Raw genomic sequence first — 21,836 nt, 5'->3', positions numbered from 1 at the left:
TCACCACCTGACAGCACACTGGAGGACGTCCTTCTTATCCATCATGGGACAGGAAACACAAGAGGTTAAAAGGACCCTCCCCCCTACCACCCTTCAGTGTTTTTCCTGTCCCATTATGGATAGGAACAGCCGAGAGGTCTGACCGTTCTGTGCGGGAGGTGTGGATCGGGGGGGGCTTTGCCTCACCCTTCCCTCCATGAGGCACCCGCTGGCCGACACCCGCCCGAGGGTCCCTCTGCCTACCAGTGTAGCGCTGCTCCTGGTATGAGGATCGCTTCTCCCTGCCGGGGGCTCTCGATCCTTCCGTCACGCTCCCTGGTGCATGCGATCCCGGCGGCAGCCTCTGATGTCGGTGTTTCCATGCGGCCGCCGGGGAAGCCAATCCACCCTGCACCATGCTCACTTTCCGGCCGCGCGTCACTTCCGGTTTGCGGCCGAGGGGGGCGGGCGGCATCGCTGCAGGAAGGAGCGGTCAGGTGGCGCGAAAGCGCTGAAAACGACAGAAGACACCAAGAACAGAATAAAAGGTATGTGCGGGGGCATTAGGCGATCTCCAGAGAAACTTGGAGGACGCAGCTAGGTCAGAGGGGCAGGAGACCATGGCACCAGTAAGTGGGGCAGGAGCCCTGTATTATATTGATTCCCTAAAAAACACTATAGGCACTATACTAGCGATTGCTATGTGTTTCTTATGGGCGGCCTCCTTGCCTGAAAAATCGTTAAGGAAGCCCAGCAGGAATAAAAAGTGTCCTATCTGTGCGGCTAAGATGAAGGATACCTGGCAGAAACCCCTGTGTGAAGCGTGCACCTGCAGGATCATAGGAGAGGAGCAGGCTTCTCTTATGACAAATATGAGAGCCATGATAAGAGAGGAGGTTCAGGCGTCCGTATCAGGCCTGGTACTTCCTCAGGCCTCACTTCCAGAGAAATCTAGGAAAAGGCCGAGGGACGATTACTTATCAGGCGACTCATCATCTTCCGTGTCAGATCTAGAGGAGGAAGAAGAAAGAGAACCTCCGGAGAAAGGGAGAAGATATTTATTCTCCGCTACAGACATGGGAGAACTGTTAGAGGCTGTACGGCATACTATGCAGATTGAGGAGCCTCTGCCATCCTGTTCTGTTCAGGATGAGATGTTTGGGGGCTTACGCTCTCAGACCTCTAAGGTTTTTCCGGTAAATTCCCATATCCGATCCATGATTCTGGAGGAATGGGAGGAAGCGGAGAAAAGACTAACTATTCCTAAAGACTTCAGACTCCACTTGCCGTTTAATCCAGATGAAGTTAAAGAATGGGTAGACATTCCTAAAATTGACAAACCATTGGCTAAAGTGTCCAAAAGGACTGCAATTCCTTTTGAGGACTCTTCCAACCTAAAGGAGCCCATGGATAGAAAGGCAGACGGCCTTTTAAAAAGGGCCCGGGAGAGTTCATCAGCAGTTATTGGAGCAAATATAGCAGCGACATCGGTTGCTCGCTCCATGCACCTGTGGTTAGATGATCTTCAGGATCAATTAACAGCCAAGACTCCTAGAGAAACTATTCTGAAATCCCTGCCTCTGTTAAAATTGGCAACCACCTTTTTGGCAGATGCGTCTGCGGAATCTGTTAGGTTCGCGGCTAGAGATCAATCCCTATCTAATGCAGCCCGAAGAGCTATCTGGCTCAAAAGCTGGTCGGGAGATATGCATTCTAAGAATAAGTTGTGTTCGATAGCCTTTTCCGGGGGCAGGGTCTTCGGACCGGTCCTCGATGATATCTTAGAGAAAGCCTCAGACATAAAAAAAGGGTTCCCTGAAGAAAAGCCTAAATTCCAGCCCTTTTGTAGACCCCGCTATAATCAAAAACCAGATTATAGGGGTAAGGGGAAACAGGGTAGATGGAGTTACCAGAAAGGAGGGGATAGCAGACTTAAAACCAAAGACTCGAACTACTCGGGTTCGGAGTCTAGCTACCGGAGAAAATGACGCCATCAGAGTAGGGGGTCGTCTAGCTGGATTCCTAGAGGGATGGCGGAAAATAACGAGTCCTTGGGCCTTACAGGTTGTGTCCCAGGGATACAAAATAGAGTTTACATCTCTCCCTCCCGAAAGGTTCCTAGTTTCCAGCTCCCATCTAAAATCGTCATCCCCCATGTGGTCAGATATACAGGACCTCCTAAAAATGGCGGCAATTGTTCCGGTACCCCCTCAGGAAGAGTACAGGGGCCACTACTCGAATCTCTTCTCCATAATAATAAAACCTTCGGGAGAGTCGAGAACAAAAATAAATCTAAAACACCTAAACAATTGGGTGTTATACAAAAGATTCAAAATGGAGTCAATTCGGTCGACCATCCCTCTGTTAGGAAGGGGTATGGTGATGTGCACTCTAGATTTAAAGAGTGCATATTACTATGTACCCATTCATCTAAATCACCAGAAGTTTCTGCGGATTGCCGTAAATATGGAAGGAAAAATCTACCATTTTCAATTTCGCTGTCTCCCCTTCGGCCTGGCATCTGCTCCCAGAGTTTTTACAAAACTTATGGTAGAAGTGGTCGCCTATCTGAGAAATCAGGATATAGTGGTAATTCCCTATTTAGACGACTTTTTAATAGCAGCAGACTCCATAGGCCAGCTCAGGATCAACTGTCAATCCCTCATTTCCACACTAGAGACTCTAGGGTGGATCATAATTTGGGAAAAATCAGACCTAATGCCAAAGTCAAGAATAAAATTCTTAGGAGTCATGCTGGATTCGGAGACAAGAATGTCCTACCTACCAGAAGACAGGCTAAGGAACATAATAGGAAAAGTCTGTCACTTTTCCCGAAGCCGGAATTCTATCAGAGACGGGATGAAAATCTTGGGATTAATGACGGCCTGCATCTCTTGCATGCGCTGGAGCCAATTTCATTCTCGGCAGCTTCAGCAGGGAGTTCTGGTGAGCTGGAACAGGAAACAGAACTCACTAAATCGAAGACTGAAACTCTCTTTACAGATCCAAAGATCTCTGAAAGGGTGGACTCTCTCCAGGAACCTTCGGCTGGGGGTACCATGGCTTCAAACCCCGAGTGTGTCAGTCACGACAGATGCAAGTCAGCAAGGTTGTGGAGGTCATGTTCAAGGAAGATATTTCCAAGGCCATTGGGAAAGGAAGGACAGCAAGAAGTCATCGAACTATAGGGAACTACATGCAGTTTCGAAGGTTTTAACGGCTGCGCAGCACCTTCTGAGAGGCAAACATGTGAAAGTCTTTTCAGACAATACGACAACTGTAGCCTTCCTTCAGCATCAGGGGGGTCCAAGACATATGGCATTGCAAGGTCTGGCGGAACAGATCTTCATATGGGCAGAAAAGTCGGTACGGTCAGTCTCGGCGGTGCATTTGGAAGGGTCCAAGAACCAGCTGGCAGACTTCCTCAGCAGGAAAAGAGTATCTCCTACAGAGTGGGAACTGAACGACGAGGTCTTCAGAGGTCTTTGTCACCGTTGGGGGAAGCCAGCTATTTGCTGCCAAGCAAAATGCAAAGGTCAAAACCTTTTACTCCCTAAATCCCTGGGAAAACCCAGCTGCGATCGATGCCTTCTCACAACCCTGGAACAACGGTCTTCTGTATGCGTTTCCTCCTCTGGCCATGATTCCAAGAACACTCAGGAAGATCTGCGAGGACAAGGCCAGTGTCATTCTCATAGCTCCTCACTGGCCAAGACGGAGTTGGTTTCCGTTGTTACGAAGGCTATCAGTAGAAAAGCCCCTACTGTTACCAGAAAGAGAGGATCTTCTTCTACAGGGTCCAGTCCTACACCAGAATCCAGGAGCTCTTCAATTGGCAGCCTGGATCCTGAGCAGAAGGTCTTGAAGGCAAAAGGTCTTTCAGATGACGTCATCTCTACCCTTCAAGCCAGCAGGAAGCCTGTAACATCAGCTATCCACACAAAAATATGGAAACGATTTTGTGGGTTTTGCGGGGAGATGACAGTTGATACTGACCATCCAAATATCCCAAAGATCCTTGACTTCCTGCAGTCAGGATTCCAAAAAGGTCTTAGGCCAAGTACATTGAGGGTCCAAATAGCGGCCCTGAGTGTGTTTTTCGATTTTTCCTCTATCTAACCACCCCTGGATTAGTCGATTTTCTAAAGCAGTCCAGAGGCTAAAACCGTTAATTAGGAAATCGGTCCCGCCGTGGGATCTTAATTTGGTCCTGAATTTTCTATGTGAACAGCCGTGGGATATAACAGGGGACATAGATATTAACAAACTCTCCCTTAAAACTGCGTTTTTAGTAGCAATCACGTCGGCAAAAAGGTTGGGGGAACTGGGGGAACTACAGGCTCTATCTGTGCAGAACCCGTATTCACAAATCTTTGAGGATAAACTAGTGCTAAGACTCGATCCGGCTTTTCTCCCTAAAGTCGTCTCAGATACTAATATGAATCAGGAGATTGTCTTACCGTCATTTTGCCAGTTCCCTAAAAACCAAAAAGGAAAATTTTTATCATAATCTGGATGTCAGAGAGACGGTACTCAAGTACCTTGATTTATCTAGGCCCTGGAGACAAGATGATAACTTGTTCATTCAGTTCAGGGGTCCAAATAAAGGGAAAAAAGCGTCTAAAGCGACTATTGCACGGTGGATAAAATCCGCAATCAGTTTAGCTTATAAAGCTAAAGGGCAGAGTTCCCCGGTTAACATTAAAGCCCATTCTTCTAGGGCCATGGCCACGTCATGGGCAGAGAAAGGGGGGGCTATGGCAGATCAGATTTGCAGGGCTGCATCATGGTCTAATCTTAGTACCTTTTCTAAACATTATAAGTTAGATGTGGTATCGCCTCAGTTGGCTTTTGGTAGAAAGGTACTTCAAGCAGTGGTCCCACCCTAAATACCATTCTCCTTTGGTATTTCTCCAATGGTGCTGTCAGGTGGTGACCTGGAAAATGGTAATTAGTCTTACCGGTGATTGTGTTTCCAGGAATCCATCCTGACAGCACTATTAGTTCCCTCCCTATTGTGTGATCTTTATACTTATGTGATGTAACATTTGTATTATTGATTATTTTTGTTGGAATAAACCTTGTTTTTGCATCCATCCAGATGTGTTACTTTGAAAAGCACTGAAGGGTGGTAGGGGAAGGGTCCTTTTAACCTCTCGTGTTTCCTGTCCCATGATGGATAAGAAGGACGTCCTCCAGTGTGCTGTCAGGATGGATTCCTGGAAATACAATTACTGGTAAGACAAATTACCGTTTTATTTCTGTTCTTCAATACAAAAAGTGAAACTCATATGTTATATAGTCATTATAATGAGAGTGATTTATTTCAAGTGGTTATTTCTGTTAATGTTGATTATTATGGCTTAAAGCCAATGAAAATCAAAGTCATTATCTCAGTAAATCAGAATGATTTACAAAAAAACATCTGCAAGGGCTTCCTAAGCATTTAAAAAGGTCCTTTAGTCTGTTTCAGTAGACTCCACAATCATGGGGAAGACTGCTGACTTGACAGATGTCTAGAAGGCAGTCATTGACGCACTCGAGAAGGAGGGTAAGCCACAAAAGGTCATTGCTAAAGAAGCTAGCTGCTCACAGTGGTATATTAATGGAAAGTTGAGTGGAAGGAGAAAGTGTGGTAGAAAAAGGTGCACAAGCAACTGTGATAATCGCAGCCTTGTAAGGATTCATTCACAATTTTCAAAATTTTAATTGTTATGCCCCTAAATCAGTGCGTTATGTCTCACAAAATAGTTAATAAATAACCTCACATTTGAAGAGACTTTGGGGGCCTATATGACAGAAAATACCCAAAAGTGACACCTTTCTAAAAGTTGCACCCCTCAAGGTGTTCAAAAGCACATTCAAGAAGTTTATTAACCCTTCAGATGCTTCACAAGAACTGAAGCAATGTCGAAGGAAAAAATGAACATTTAACTTTTTTTTTCACAAAAATTTTACTTCGGACACAATTTTTTCAATTTTCTCAAGTGTAGCCGCAGAAAATGAACCATAATATTTGTTGTGTGATTTCTCCTGAGTACGCCGATACCCCATGTGTGGAGGAAGACCACTGTTTAGGTGCACGGCAGGACCCGGAAGGGAAGGAACAAGGTTTGACTTTTTGACCACAAAATTGGCTGGAATCAGGAGCAGAAGCCATGTCACTTTTGAAGGGCGACTGATGTGCCTAAACAGTGGAACCCACAAACAAGTGATACCATTTTGGAAACTAGACCCCTCATGGAACTTATGATGTGTGGTGAGCAACTTGACCCACCAGGTGCTTTACAGAAGTTTATAACAGAGCTAAGTACATTAAAAAAAATCACATTTTTCCCGCAAAAGTTTGCTTTTAGCCCCACATTTTTTATTTTCTCAAGGGTAAAAGGAGAAAATGGAACCCAATATATGTTGTTGCAATTACTCCTGAGTGTGCCAATACCCCATGTGCAGGTGAAAACTACTTTTGAGACACAGTGCAGAGCTCAAAAGGGAAGGAGTGCCATATTATAGTGCAGATTTTACTATTATGATTTGAGTGTGTCATGACCCACTGGGAGAGCCCCTGAGGTGCCAGAACAGAAGGACTCCTAATAAGTGACCCCATTTTATAAAATACACCTCTTGATGAATTAATCTAGGGGTGCAGTGATCATTTTGACACCATTTTTGGGTCACAGAAATTTATACTATTGGGCAGTGAAGAAAAAATAATTACATTGTTACCACAAAAATGTTGTTTTAGCCCCAGATTTAACACTTTCACACAAGAAGTGGGTAAAATTGGCACCAGAATTTGTCCCACAATTTCTGCTGAATATAGAAACACCCCATATGTAGCTGTACAGGACTGCGTAGTCATATGGAGAGTCTCGGTGGGGATGGAGCGCTATTTGCCTCCCGGAGCGCAGATTTTCCTAGAATAGTTTACGGAGCCCCTAAGTGCTAGAGAGCAGAATCCCTCCCCCCTCCCCCAAGTGACTCCATTTTGGAAATTATACCCCTGCTAAAGGTGGTTTATGTACACTGGGGCTCAGAAGGGAGGCATTTGGATATGGGAGTGCAGAATTCGCTGAATTTCTTTTTGGGGGCAATGAGCCATTTTCCTTTTCCAGAGCCTTTGTGCTACCAGTAACGTGGAAGCCCACTAAATTTCCGTTAATAGATGACAGACCTGAGTGGGGACTTGCTTTTTCTTGAGGATTGAGTTGAAGCTTTTATTGGGAACATTTTTCAAAACGTATGGGATCACATTCATCCGGTGCTCTATGCTGACCACTTACTTTGGGGTTTCCATCTAAATCTCCGACAGACATGACAGATGAAACCGCCAAGGGATCCAATCAATATAATGAGGCAGCAGAGTTACTCTGGACTCCGTCTGGCCTCTGTTCAGCATTGTCCTTCCTTTCCGAGGTGCACAAAACTATGGGGGACCGCGTTTTTATACACGCCTAAAAAGACTGATACTGCTGGATCACAGGCCCTATGGTGTTCACAGTGCCTCCATCTGCCTCATTTATAGGGAATCTTCCACCAGCGGTTCTGCCTGAATCTCGTATTTAAGAGACTTACACGGAAACCCCGGTGCAAGCGCTCAGTGCAGGATAAATGTGCGACAAGCTTTACTGCGATCTTTGGGAGGCAGAATAAACAAATAAACAGCAGGTGAAGAATTGGTTTTATTTATTTTTTACGCCTTCCTCGTGCGGTATAAGTGATTAGGCGACTTTTATTCTTCGGGTCGGTGCGATTACAGTGATACCAGATTTATATCGGGTTTTTTATGTTTGGCTACTGTCACACACTAAAAGACGCTTTTTTTTTGCAAGAAGAGGTTTTTGCATCACCATATTTTGAGAGCTATAATTTTTCCATATTTCCGCCCACAGAGTCATGTGCTGGCTTGTTTTTTGCAGGACAAGTTGTCCTTTTTATTGGTACTATTTTCGAGCACATAACATTTTTTGATCGCTTTCTATTACGATTTTTGTGGAGGCAGAATGAACAAAAACCAGCAATTCAGGAATTTTTCTTTTCTCCGTTCTGCGTGTGGCAAAAATTGATAAGGCAGCCTTATTCTTCGGGTCAGTACGATTACAGCGATACCCCATTTATATATTTTTTTTTTTAATGTTTTGGCGCTTTTACATAAAAACCATTATAGAAAAAAAAATTTTGCATTGCTTTATTCTGAGAGCTATAACTTTTTTATTTTTCTGCTGATTAAGTTGCATAGCGGCTTGTTTTTTGCGGAACATGATGGCATTTTCAGTGATACTATTTGTATTTACATCCATCTTTCTGATCGCATTTTATTCCACTTTTTCCAAGCGGTATGATGATAAAGCATAGTTAGCTACCGTATATACTCGAGTATAAGCCGACCCGAGTATAAGCCGACCCCCCTAATTTTGCCACAAAAAACTGGGAAAACTTATTGACTCGAGTATAAGCCTAGGGTGGAAAATGCAGCAGCTACCGGTGAATTTCAAAAATAAAAATAGATGCTCCATACCATTCATTATGTTCCCATAGATGCGCCATATAAAGCTGTGCCACATATAATGCTCTGCACCGTTCATTATGGCCCCATAGATGCTCCACATAAAGCTGTGCCATATATAATGCTCTGCACCGTTCATTATGGTCCCATAGATGCTCCACATAAAGCTGTGCCATATACAGTTAGGTCCATATATATTTGGACAGAGACAACATTTTTCTAATTTTGGTTATAGACATTACCACAATGAATTTTAAACAAAACAATTCAGATGCAGTTGTAGTTCAGACTTTCAGCTTTCATTTGAGGGTATCCACATTAAAATTGGATGAAGGGTTTAGGAGTTTCAGCTCCTTAACATGTGCCACCCTGTTTTTAAAAGGACCAAAAATAATTGGACAGATTCAATAATTTTAAATAAAATGTTCATTTCTAGTACTTGGTTGAAAATCCTTTGTTGGCAATGACTGCCTGAAGTCTTGAACTCATGAACATCACCAGACGCTGTGTTTCCACCTTTTTGATGCTTTGCCAGGGCTTCACTGCGGTGGTTTTCAGTTGCTGTTTGCTTGTGGGCCTTTCTGTCTGAAGTTTACTCTTTAACAAGTGAAATGCATGCTCAATTGGGTTGAGATCAGGTGACTGACTTGGCCATTCAAGAATATTCCACTTCTTTGCTTTAATAAACTCCTGGGTTGCTTTGGCTTTATGTTTTGGGTCATAGTCCATCTGTACTATGAAACGACGACCAATCAGTTTGGCTGCATTTGGCTGGATCTGAGCACACAGTATGTCTCTGAATACCTCAGAATTCATTCGGCTGCTTCTGTCCTGTGTCACATCATCAATAAACACTAGTGACCCAGTGCCACTGGCAGCCATGCATGCCCAAGCCATCACACTGCCTCGGCCGTGTTTTACAGATGATGTGGTATGCTTTGGATCATGAGCTGTACCACGCCTTCGCCATACTTTTCTCTTTCCATCATTCTGGTAGAGGTTGATCTTGGTTTCATTTGTCCAAAGAATGTTCTTCCAGAACTGTGCTGGCTTTTTTAGATGTTTTTTAGCAAAGTCCAGTCTAGCCTTTTTATTCCTGATGCTTATGAGTGGCTTGCACCGTGCAGTGAACCCTCTGTATTTACTTTCATGCAGTCTTCTCTTTATGGTAGATTTGGATATTGATACGCCGACCTCCTGGAGAGTGTTGTTCACTTGGTTGGCTGTTGTGAAGTGGTTTCTCTTCACCATGGAGATTATTCTGCGATCATCCTCCACTGTTGTCTTCTGGGGGCGCCCAGGTCTTTTTGCATTGATGAGTTCACCAGTGCTTTCTTTCTTTCTCAGGATGTACCAAACTGTAGATTTTGCCACTCCTAATATTGTAGCAATTTCTCGGATGGGTTTTTTCTGTTTTCGTAGCTTAAGTCTGGCTTGTTTCACCTGCATGGAGAGCTCCTTTGACCGCATGTTTACTTCACAGCAAAACCTTCCAAATGCAAGCACCTCACCTCAAATCAACTCCAGGCCTTTTATCTGCTTAATTGAGAATGACATAATGAAGGGATTGCCCACACATGTTCATGAAATAGCTTTGGAGTCAATTGTCCAATTACTTTTGGTCCCTCTAAAAACAGGGTGGCACATGTTAAGGAGCTGAAACTCCTAAACCCTTCATCCAATTTTAATGTGGATACCCTCAAATGAAAGCTGAAAGTCTGAACTTCAACTGCATCTGAATTGTTTTGTTTAAAATTCATTGTGGTAATGTCTATAACCAAAATTAGAAAAATGTTGTCTCTGTCCAAATATATATGGACCTAACTGTATAATGCTCTGCCCCATTCATTATGGCCCCATAGATGCTCCATAGAAAGCTGTGCCATATATAATGCTCTGCACCGGTCAATATGGTCCCATAGATGCTCCACATAAAGCTGTGCCATATATAATGCTCTGCACCGTTCATTATGGCCCCATAGATGCTCCACATAAAGCTGTGCCATATACACTGTGTTCCAAATTATTATGCAAATAATATTTCCTCATATTTTCTCTAAATTACCTATCTTGAATTGCAGTCATTGTTATTTTCCAGTCATCTACTATTCTAGTATAATTGCAATGTTTTGGAACAAACTGCCTATGAAAACAGTATCTTTTAAAAAAAAAAATAAACACTCAAAATGCATGTTCCAAATTATTATGCACAGCAAAGTTTTCAACCTTTTTTTTTATTTTGAACAAAACAATGGTCAATGGTGAAGTTATAAGCATTATCAGCTTATTACAAAATGAAATCAAACAGTTTTCAAGTGAAAACTTTATTCTAGGTGATGTTACATTTGCACATAGGACCCCTTGTTGGAAAGAAGCTTCTGAACTCTCTCGTCCATTGAATTTGTCAGTTTTTGGATGGTTTCTGCTTCAATTGTTTTGCATGTGGACAGAATACCCTCCCAGAGCTGTTGCTTAGATGTGAACTGCCTCCCGCCATCATAGACACTCCTTTTGATGATGCTCCAGAGGTTCTCAATGGGGTTGAGGTCAGGGGAAGATGGTGGCCACACCATAAGTTTGTCCTCTTTTATGCCCATAGCAGCCAGAGATGCAGATGTGTTTTTTGCAGCATGAGACGGTGCATTATTATGCATGAAAATGATCTTGCTGCGGAAAGCATGGTTCTTCCTCTGGAACCATGGCAGGAAGTGTTGTTTTAGAAACTCCACATAGATTATGGAGTTCATCTTTACCCCTTCAGGGATCATAAAGGGGCCGACAATCTCTCTCCCCATGATTCCAGCCCAAAACATTACTCCACCTCCTCCTTGTTGGCGCCTTAGCCATGTTTTCATGGGGTGTCCATCAACCAGCCATCCTCCACTCCATCCATCTGGACCATCGAGCATTGCACGGCACTCATCGGTGAACAAAACAGTTTGGAAGTCAATCTTCATGTATCGTTTGGCCCACTGGAGCCGTTTCTGCTGTGTGCAGTGGATAGAGGTGGTCGACAGGATGGCTTACGCACAGCTGCAAACCTCTGAAGGACCCTGCATCTTGTTGTTCTGGGGATGTTGGAGGCACCAGCAGCTTCAAAAACTTGTCTGCTGCTATGACAAGGCATTTTTGCAGCTGCTCTTTTAACCTCACGCAATTGCCTGTTGGAAAGAGTCCTCAATTTTTCCTTATCAGCACGCACACGTGTGTGCTGGGAATCAGCTACATACTTCTTGATTGTGCGATGATCACAATGAAGTGTCTTGGCAATGTTGATTGTAGTCATGCCTTGACCTAAATACTCCACAATTTGTTGCTTCTCAGCAGCCGACACATCCTTTTTCTTTCCCATTTTGGCAAAAAATGTAGGCTGCTTAATAATGTGGAACAGCCTTCTTAAGTAGTCTTGCCTTTATTTGGACACACCTGCCAAACTAATTTGGACAGGTATCTGCAATTTCTTTCAGTGATATAAAGAGCCCTGACACACATCACCATCAATGAGTTTAAATGACAAACAAAAAAATTCTAATCTTATCACTCCTAAACTCTTTGTGCATAATAATTTGGAACACAGTGTATAATGCTCTGCACCGGTCATTATCGTCCCATAGATGCTCCACATAAAGCTGTGCCATATATAATGTTCTGCACCGTTCATTATTGCCCCATAGATGCTCCATATAAATCTGTGCAATATATAATGCTGCTGCAATAAAAAAAAAAATGACATACTCACCTCTCTTGCTGCCCGCAGCTCCTCAGCGTCCCGTCTCGGCGTCTCTCCGCACTGACTGTTCAGGCAGAGGGTGGCGCGCATACTAGTACGTCATTGCGCCCTCTGACCTGAACAGTCAGAGCAAGAGGACGGGAAGACGGAGCGGCGCCCGGCGTGTGGAACGTGGACAGGTAAATATGTAATACTCACCTGCTCCCGGCGTCCCTGGCTCCTTATCCCGGACGGCTGGTCTCCGGGTGCCGCAGCCTCTTCCTCTGTCAGCGGTCACCGTTACCGTCATTAGAGGAATGAATATGCGGCTCCACCCCTATGGGAGTGGAGTCCATATTCATAACTTTAATGAGCGGTCTCACGTGACCGCTGAACAGGGGAAGAGCTGCGGCACCGAAGACCGTGGGACGGGCAGGGGGAGCGCCAGGAGCGCCGGGACTAGGTGAGTATATGACAGACCTCTCTCCCCCTCACCCGCCGACCCCACCGCCGATCATGACTCGAGTATAAGCCGAGAGGGGCAATTTCAGCCCAAAAATTTGGGCTGAAACTCTCGGCTTATACTCGAGTATATACGGTACTTTTCTTTGTGTGTTTTTTTTTTTTTTTTTACTGCGTTCACTGAAGGGCTTAACTAGCATGACACTTTATAGATTGGATTGTTCCGGACGTGGCAATACCAAATGTGTACTTATTTGGTTTATTTATTTATTTTTTTTAACTAAAAATGTGTATTTATTGGTGGATTTTTTTTTATCATTATTATTTTGTCTTTTTTTTTTTTTACCTTGTCCCTTTATGGGACTTTCACAATTTTTTTTTTTTTTTTTTTTTACTTTGAAGGTATAATGCATTGCAATGCACTAACATTGCACTGCATTATACCTGTACTGAAAGCTTCTGATACCATGCTGTGAGCATGGTCTCAGGAACTTTCTGTAGCTTGGTGAACCGAGGGCTGTCATGATGACCCCGGGTCACCATGGCAACGATCGGGCCAGCGCCATGACATCGCATGGACACCGATCTGAAGGCAGAGGGAGCTCCCGTGCCTCTGCCTCCTCCTGAATGTTGCGATTGCTTTTGTTTCCCAGCAATTAGGGGTTAACAGCCAGGGACAGCGCTGGCACCATTCCTGGCTATTAGTGCAGAAGCTCAACCACTGGCAAAGCCGAGCTGTTGCATTGATCGGGCAGTAAGTGCTGATATTTCAGCATCTTTTGTGTGATCACAGCGATCTGGGTTCTGGGACTGACCGCATGGGTCCCCGCACCTCTCCCGTGCCTCTGGCACTGAACTGTCACTGCGTGCTTACAAGCAGTGACAGTTTAAATGCATGATGGGCATAGCCCGTCCTGGTGCAGGGTCTGACACCTGGCCATGACACAGGCTATGCCCTTCATTGGACGTTAAGAGGCTCAAAACAGTATCATCACTGTGCTTGATTGGCCAGCAAACTCGCCTGAACTTAACCCCATAAAGAATCAAGAGGAAGATGAGACACCAGACCCAACAATGCATACACGAGCTGAAGACTGCTATGAAAGCAACTTGGGCTTCCATAACACCTCAGCAGTGCCACAGGCTGATCGCCTCCATACCACGCCGCATTGATGCAGTAATTGATGCAAAAGGAGTCCCGACCAAGTATTGAGTGCATTTACTGAACATACATTTCAGTACGCCAACATTTTGGATTTTAAAATCATTTTTTCAAGCTGGTGTTATAAAGTATTCTAATTTACTGAGATAATGACTTTTGGGTTTTCATTCATAATCATCAACATTAACAGATCACTGTTTGTAATGATTCTATATAATATGAGATTCACTTTTTGTATTGAAGAACTGAAATAAATTAACTTTTTGATGATATTCTAATTTAGAGAGAAGCACCTGTATATAAAGTATGATACTTTACTAAACAGACAATGGATACAAATAAAAAGCACAATTAAAAACTGGGAGAAATATAAGGAGTTCACACAGCACAAAGGTAATAAAATAATTATAGTCACATATTTCATAATATATAGTGGCAGACAGATTACACAACCAATATACAATAGGGGGAACTCACAAAGTGCTACGTGCATAAGGACGAACATACAGTCTTATAGGAACTCACTCAGGTATAGATAATACTATGGGTAACAGTAGTGCATTCTAAATCAGATAGTGAGAAAGTTCCTAGAACATAGCAGCATGACGGTCATAGTAAACAATATGGAGTCCAGAGCCCAATGCACTCTGTCATGGCCGCTCTGACAAATGTAGGGTCCCAAGAGGGGAACAGAGTACTAAGACAATTGATAGGATTTACCTGATTGGTTGTGTAAACTGTCTGCCACTATATATTATGAAATATGTGGCTATAATTAATTGATTACCTTGGTGCTGTGTGTACTCTTTATACTTCTCCCAATTTTTAAATGTTTTTTATTTGTATCTATTGTCTGTTTCTTAAAGGATCATTCTTTATATATACCTTTACGCGTATATTGCTTCCCTATCTTCTAGGACGATTTAGTATTGGAAGTGCGTAGCATATGTCGTTAGTGATGGGGACGCACTCATATGTCGTTAGCGATGGTGACATGTAACTTTTTATAATTATAATAGGAGTAGGGCGACTTGTTGTGCAGTTTAACCTGACTTTTACTCCTATGTTAATCCTGTGTATTTTGTTTTTCAGAATGGCCGCTAGATGCTTCTGGGATGCTGATACTGATAACTATGCAGAAGAGGTCTTCATGAATGTAAGATTTATTTCTTAGGGAATTTAAATTCTCACTTAAAGGAGTTTTCCCATGAACAAAAGTTCGTTTTATTCACTAAATTTTGGAATAACAGTAAGTTCCGCAATTGGATGTGATTAAAACAAATGTTCCTGTGCTGATGAAGCAATAGAGTATACAGACCGGGCAGCAGGGGATCACAACTGATATGGTGAGGTATAACATTGTTTAAAAACAGGCAGTGAAATGTTTTGATTCACTAAAGAATCAGCTGTGGTCCCATGCTGTCCTGTCAGTATACTCTTTTGCTTCCTCCTCTGCCCAGGAGCTGAGGTACGATCAGACCATGTTCCTGTATGGTCAGACACAGCCATTACACAGTACACAGCAGGGGCACATTTATAAGATTATCTCAGCACAGGAACATTTTATTTAAATCACTTCCTATTGTGGAACTTATTTTCATTTCAAGATCTAGTGACTAAAATAAACATTTTTTTGTGAGACTACCCCTTTAACAGAAATTGAACACTTGCAATTGGCTCGTGTGCACTAGCACATAGGCTAACATTGGTCCGAGTGTTGGCCATGCAAGGTAATTTTTTTCACAAAGACCACACTCAGAATGAAAATACATTTGTGTGAACTTCCCCTAATAGTGATGCAGTAGAAGTTTGAATAAACCCAGTCAGACTCCAGGAGTCCGGTCTGGGGTCTGATTAATTTAGTGCTCTGAGGTTTTAATTAAATTAGGAATCTGATCCGGGTGTGAAGTAATTTGTGTGCCTGGTCTGGTTTTGGATTCTGGGATTTGCTCTGGAGCCTGAACTAATTCAGCGGATCTTATCTGAAGACTTTTCAAGAATTAAAATGGTGGCGCAAATTGTCACCGTTATTCCCCGTGCCTGCTGCACTACCAACAAACCTCCACCTAGGTTTGTAAAAATGAGAACAGATATGATTATATATACACAAAGATGTGTATGGGTATGCGCTGGTACAGATAACGGGACTGCTGGTAAAGTCTTAAATGGTGTTGTAAAGAAATTAAAAGAACCTTTTTCTAAAATCACTAAAAATACCACATATCCCTGAAATAGGTCTCACATTCAAATAGGTCCTAATGGAGGCACGATGTATACGCTTCAATAAGCAAAATGGACGTTATTTAAAAAGTACCTTATTACCTCCGTTGCTGGATGTCAGTTTTCAAAATTAGTTCCGCCAGAAGTTTTTCGGCAAGCAGGATCTAGAATAGGTGGGTGGCTGCCCCGGCCGGCGGCAAGCCACCATCAAAAAGTTTTCCAGGTGGGAACGGGATCCTGTGGAGTCGCCGCTGTGAGCCGCCGCGGCGGTGTGTTAGAGCGGTGCGCAGGACCTGAGTGACGTAATCGTCACGTGACCGTAACCCCCGGCAAGTGAGTACGGAGTGCAGCTAAGACCAAACAACCAACGCGTTTCGGAGACGCCTGTCTCCTTCCTCAGGGTTGGTTTCTGCCTCGTACTCATCAACCTTATATAGCTGCTTGATTAGAATCCAAAAAGTTCCACGTTCACATTCAATCCTCTTGGTGCCAGAGTATCCAGGATAAAGATCCACTTAGTCTCTGCCCGGGACATTGCTTTTATAAAGTCACCACCCCTCCAGTCACGATGTACCACCGCAATGCCTGTTATTTCCATCCCCTGCACTATCCCACCATGATGTAGCACAAAATGTTGGGAAAGTGGATGACCCATAAATTTCTTTTCAATATTCCGGATATGTTCATTCATCCTTACTTTTAAGGGTCTTTTTGTTCTTCCCTCGTAAAGTTTACCAAATGGGCATTCGATAGTGTAGATGACTCCTGTTGTGCCACATGTGATACAGTCCCTAATTTGGATAGTATCATCACCTTTTTTAATACTTGTGCATTTTTTTGTTGTTGTAAGTTTACATGCATTACATTTACGACATGGAAAAAAACCTTTTAGTTTAGTAAATGTAAGCGAAGGCTGAATCAGAGAGATTTTTTTATTATTATTTTGGACTGTGGGAGCAATCATATTTCCCAAACTTTGGCCCTTCTTATATACAAAAATTGGCCGATTATTAATATTTTCTCCCAATATTTTATCCTTTTTTAAAAGATGCCAGTGTCTACTGACTATTTTACGGAGAAAATATGAATTTGAGTTGTATTTCGTAATAATAGGGATAGATTCCAGAGCTGTTTTTTACTTTTGGGGCTGCATCAATAAGTTCCTGTCTGGGTTTATTCAGGGCTATTGTTTTTGATTTTTCTAATATTGTTGCAGTATACCCTCTCTCAAGAAATTTTTTAGTTAGTATCTGTGATTCTGCTTCAAAATCCTGATGTCTAGAGCAATTTCGGTGGATCCTGGTAAACTGGCTGCCTGGAATATTGAGCAACCAGCCAGGGAGATGACAGCTGTCCAGAGGGATATAACTGTTAGTGTCCGTTGGTTTGGTGAATGTGCTAGTGTGAATTTTCAAATTTTCAATAAAAATTTTTAAATCTAAAAAATTAATTTCCGTGGTGGTGGAAGTTAAATTTAAAAAATACTGATTTTTACTAATATCTATTAAAAATTGATTTAGTGTATCCCATCCACCAGACCAGATAAAAACCACATCATCAATAAAACGCCGCCAGAGGACCAGGTTCGCGAGTAGGCCTCCCTCCGGGTAAATAAAATGTTCCTCCCAGCTGCCCACATAAAGATTTGCATAGCTGGGCGCGAACCTGGTCCCCATAGCGGTACCACATCGCTGGGAGTAGTAGTCCTCCTGGTACGAGAAGTAGTTATGAGTTAAAATAAAATTCATAAGTTCACCCAAATATTCAATTTGTTTGGGAGGAATTTTGGATAACTTATTTAAAAAATACATGGCAGCTTCACAACCTTTTTTATGGTCGATGACCGTATATAATGAGGTTATGTCTAGTGTACCAATTATGTATCCCTCCCGCCATTCTATTCTTTGGAGGAGAGATAAAATGTGTGTGCTGTCTTTCAAGTGTGATTGAAGCAGCGGGACAATAGGCTGTAAATGAGAATCTACCAATTTAGACATATTGGCCGTAAGGCATTGAATCCCGGATACAATAGGTCTACCGGGTGGATTGGTGGTGTTCTTATGAATTTTTGGCAGATAATAGAACACCGCCAAACGGGGAGGGCCAGAATTAATAAATTCAAATTCCTTTCTATTTATAAAACCTAAGTTTAGGCCCCTTCTTGTTAGAGTTTTCATTTCTTTAGTATATTCTTTAGTAGGATCTCCATTGAGTTTTTTATATGTTTGAAGATCGCTTAATAAGCGAAGTGCTTCCTTATGGTAGGATTCATGGTCCAGTATAACTATCCCACCCCCCTTATCAGCGGGACGAATAACCAGTGCTTTATTTTGTTGTAGAGAAATAATGGCTTTTCTTTCTTTGCTGGTTAAATTAAATTTAAATTTATTGCATTTTTTCTCACTGATTTTTCTAATGTCGTCTATTACCATGGTCTGAAATGTGTTCATTTGCTCGGAGTATTCATTCAATGGATTGAATTTAGATTTATTCCTGAGATTCGTATGAATAAATGGGTCCTCCTGAGCAGGTTCTACTTTTGTGCTAGGGGGGGTTTTTATATAGTACCTTTGAATAGCTAGTTTACGCATACATTTTTTTATGCCAATGTAAGCTTCAAATTTATTAAAACCGTTGGCTGGAGCATACTTAAGGCCTTTTTGTAATAGGGCCAATTCATCCTGCCCGAGGCATGTTCTACTGATTAAAGATGGTAGGTGTATTCCTTTTAAAGCTATCTATTTTGTTTTTCTTTTTGGAGAATTTCCCTCCTCTACAACCCCTTTTCCTGATTTTTTTGCTACACAGAAAAAAGGATGTTTAGTACCGTTTTTAGTATCATTTTTTGCAAAATTTCTAGTAGTTTTATTGCCATTTAGATGGACTTGGCCTGTGTTTTTTGCAGGTCTCCCTTTTTTAGATGTCCTTGCTGTGTGCAGAGGGGAATTCTGTATATGAACAACTGGTGATTGGGGAGTATCCGCCAGAGTTCGGAAACGATTCTGAGTAGCTGTAGACGTAGAGGCGGAGGTGCTCGGAAGTTGATATGAATCTGGCGGGTTTTCAGTAGGGAAATTTAAGGGACTATTAGAACCATAGTCCGCATTGAAAGCAGCCGTACCCTTTGGGGAGGGAGTAGTAGGATGTATGGAAAAATTTTCCGAAATAGAGCAGTCTTCAATGGTACTTCCCTCTACCTGATCAATAGTCTCAAAAGCTGATTCATTAGATAAAGTATCTCTAAATATACATACGGGAACTGCGTCCCTTCCAAATTTCTTCTTTTTCCTTTCTATGATTTCCTGTTCCTTATTTTTAATTCTCACTTTGAATGTTTGAAATCCTATCCTAAGCAAAATTTTGCTTATTGAAGCGTACACATCGTGCCTCCATTAGGACCTATTTGAATGTGAGACCTATTTCAGGGATATGTGGTATTTTTAGTGATTTTAGAAAAAGGTTCTTTTAATTTCTTTACAACACCATTTAAGACTTTACCAGCAGTCCCGTTATCTGTACCAGCGCATACCCATACACATCTTTGTGTATATATAATCATATCTTATCTGAAGACTGATTGATTTACTGTTCTAATCAAAATTATAAGGTTCTGATTTTAGGATCAGAGTGGATTTTGTTATCATTGTTGCCTTGTAAAGGTCTATACTGTTTTATTGTCTTTTTTTATTTAGATTGCAAAAAAAGGAGTTTGATTGAGGAGTCTGGTCTGGGACCTGACTATTTAGGGGTTTGGGCCTGTTTAGTTAGTTAGCTTTTATTAACGGCTTTGGGGGAAGAGGCTAGGTGAAAAAAGACCTATTGACTCTACCCTTTGCCAGTAATCCTGATTGCCCATTATATCTAGATTACAATTATCATGCTCACCTATAACCCTCTTTACTGTTCCTTATCTTCTCCGTCATCCCAGTCTACCACCCTGTCCTTGCACTCCACTAACATCCATATTCCAAACCTACCACACCCTTCTCCAAGACTTTTCACAAGCTGCACCAATCAGGCTGATTTCCAGTGGGCAGTTGTAAATGTACCCTTATCAGTTCAGGCTATTACATTGTACAATTCTTCTCTCGTTCATCCCTTGTACATTATTCCTTCATCTTTCTTGCACTTCTATACATACATAGATAATAGCTGTTAAGTGGCTCTTCTAGGTTTATGCGCACTACCTGCTACGTGTATATAATGGCTGGACCATTGCTCAGAACAAGCACGTTTTAGTTTGTCACTCCTGTTTCGTCGAGAGATTTTCCAACTCCCGAACTGAACTTTGGACTAAAGTTTGGGTTCAGTAACTTCCAAGGGTTTGCTCATCCTTAATTATAATCTCTCGGGAGCTGGGCTCTCGCTCCTCTTGTTTGAGTTGTTGAGCTTTGCATAACTCGGTAATGTCTGATATTGTCTGTACAAGTCCCCTCTGAATTGTAAACTGAAATGTTGACGATATATAAACTTTATTATAATTATCTATTTTGTGTTTTTTAGGAATACTTATTTTGTGTTGCGGCTGCGTTTGGATGTTTCTACTACTAAGAAGACGTACTGTATAATTTACATATATTCCAAGAAGTGGAGAGCAGTTTTCCATTGTAAATATTTTTATATATTTGTTATAATACATAATAAACATTTTGTGAATGCATTCATGTATTTGTTATGATCAATTATAGAATGCCAGCAATGTCAGTGAGTAACATTTGAAATCCATGTAATCACTCATTAGAATTACCCATTACACGAACTTTGCTCCATCTGCCATGGTCTTTCTGAATTTACTCTGCATTCTGCAGGGGAAATCTTCCCTCTAAAAAGTTCTGTCTTGCACTTCTAGTTTTGTCTGTTTTTGCCTAGTTTGTGCCTGCACGGTCAGACACAGACTTTACACAATACACAGCAGGGGCACAGTTATAAGATTATCTCAGCACAGAACATTTTATTTACACACGTCCAATTGTGGAAGTTATTATTCCAAGATCTATTGATTAAAATTAACTTTTGTTCCTGGGAAAATCTCTTTAACGTTTATCAGGAGACAATTACTGATTTCCAGATTACATAAATGTGCTCTTTTCGCACCCACCCTCAGAGACCTTAGGGCTAGATAGGAAGTCAAATACATAATGGAGAGCTCCTATGACCGCTTTCTGCAAATAGTACATAGTAAATTTTAAGAATATGGAATGGAAATAAGCTTGGGAGAATGTTGGCGTGGACCGTTAGAGCTAAAATAGTACAAAAGCATATCCCTTCCATTAAAGATGTCCATGGCTCTCAGGTCCACACCTCATCTGAAATCGCCAGTGTGTTTCCATCCTATTATTCTAAGCTTTACAACATTGATGAACCAAACCCGAACCTTATCCCAAAAGATATTTCCTCTTTCCCCCTTCAAAAAATTGTCTTAAGAACATAGAATACCCTGTTACCTCTCAGGAACTTTCATGTATAATAAAAAGAACTTCCATGGAATAAAAGCCCAGGCCCTGATAGTCTTACCACTAAATTGTATAAAACATTCCCATCTCAACTAGTTCCTTTAATGCTTCAAGCTTTCAATCATAGTTCAGATTCCTCCCTCTTTCCGTCACAAGATACTTCTGCACCCATCACAATTATTCCCAAAATGGGAAAGGACTGTATTTTCTGTGCCAGTTATCATCCAATTTCACTATTAAATGTAGATCTAAAAATGTAAGCCAAACTAATAGTAAATAGATTAAATCCACTTCTTCCAGAGTTTATCCACCCAGATCAGATTGGCTTTGTTCCTGGAAGAGACG

The 21,836-nt window shown here is 42.0% G+C and overlaps 1 protein-coding gene across 1 annotated transcript in view; it reads left to right on the top strand.

Moving 5' to 3' along the window:
* Nucleotides 1–20,696, top strand: part of DYNLT2B (dynein light chain Tctex-type 2B) — a 40,812-nt gene extending 20,116 nt beyond the window's left edge. Inside the window, exons 4-5 of the mRNA XM_077290251.1 lie at nucleotides 14,911–14,974; nucleotides 20,542–20,696. Of these exons, the coding sequence (XP_077146366.1) occupies nucleotides 14,911–14,974; nucleotides 20,542–20,589 (112 nt within the window). The 3' untranslated portion in view covers nucleotides 20,590–20,696. The remainder of the gene's footprint in view (nucleotides 1–14,910; nucleotides 14,975–20,541) is intronic.
* Nucleotides 20,697–21,836: the final 1,140 nt, after the last annotated feature.

Source organism: Ranitomeya variabilis, chromosome 2, assembly GCF_051348905.1.
Source record: "Ranitomeya variabilis isolate aRanVar5 chromosome 2, aRanVar5.hap1, whole genome shotgun sequence".
NCBI classification, from domain to species: Eukaryota; Metazoa; Chordata; class Amphibia; order Anura; family Dendrobatidae; genus Ranitomeya; species Ranitomeya variabilis.
This window is presented reverse-complemented; position numbering and strand designations above follow the sequence as displayed.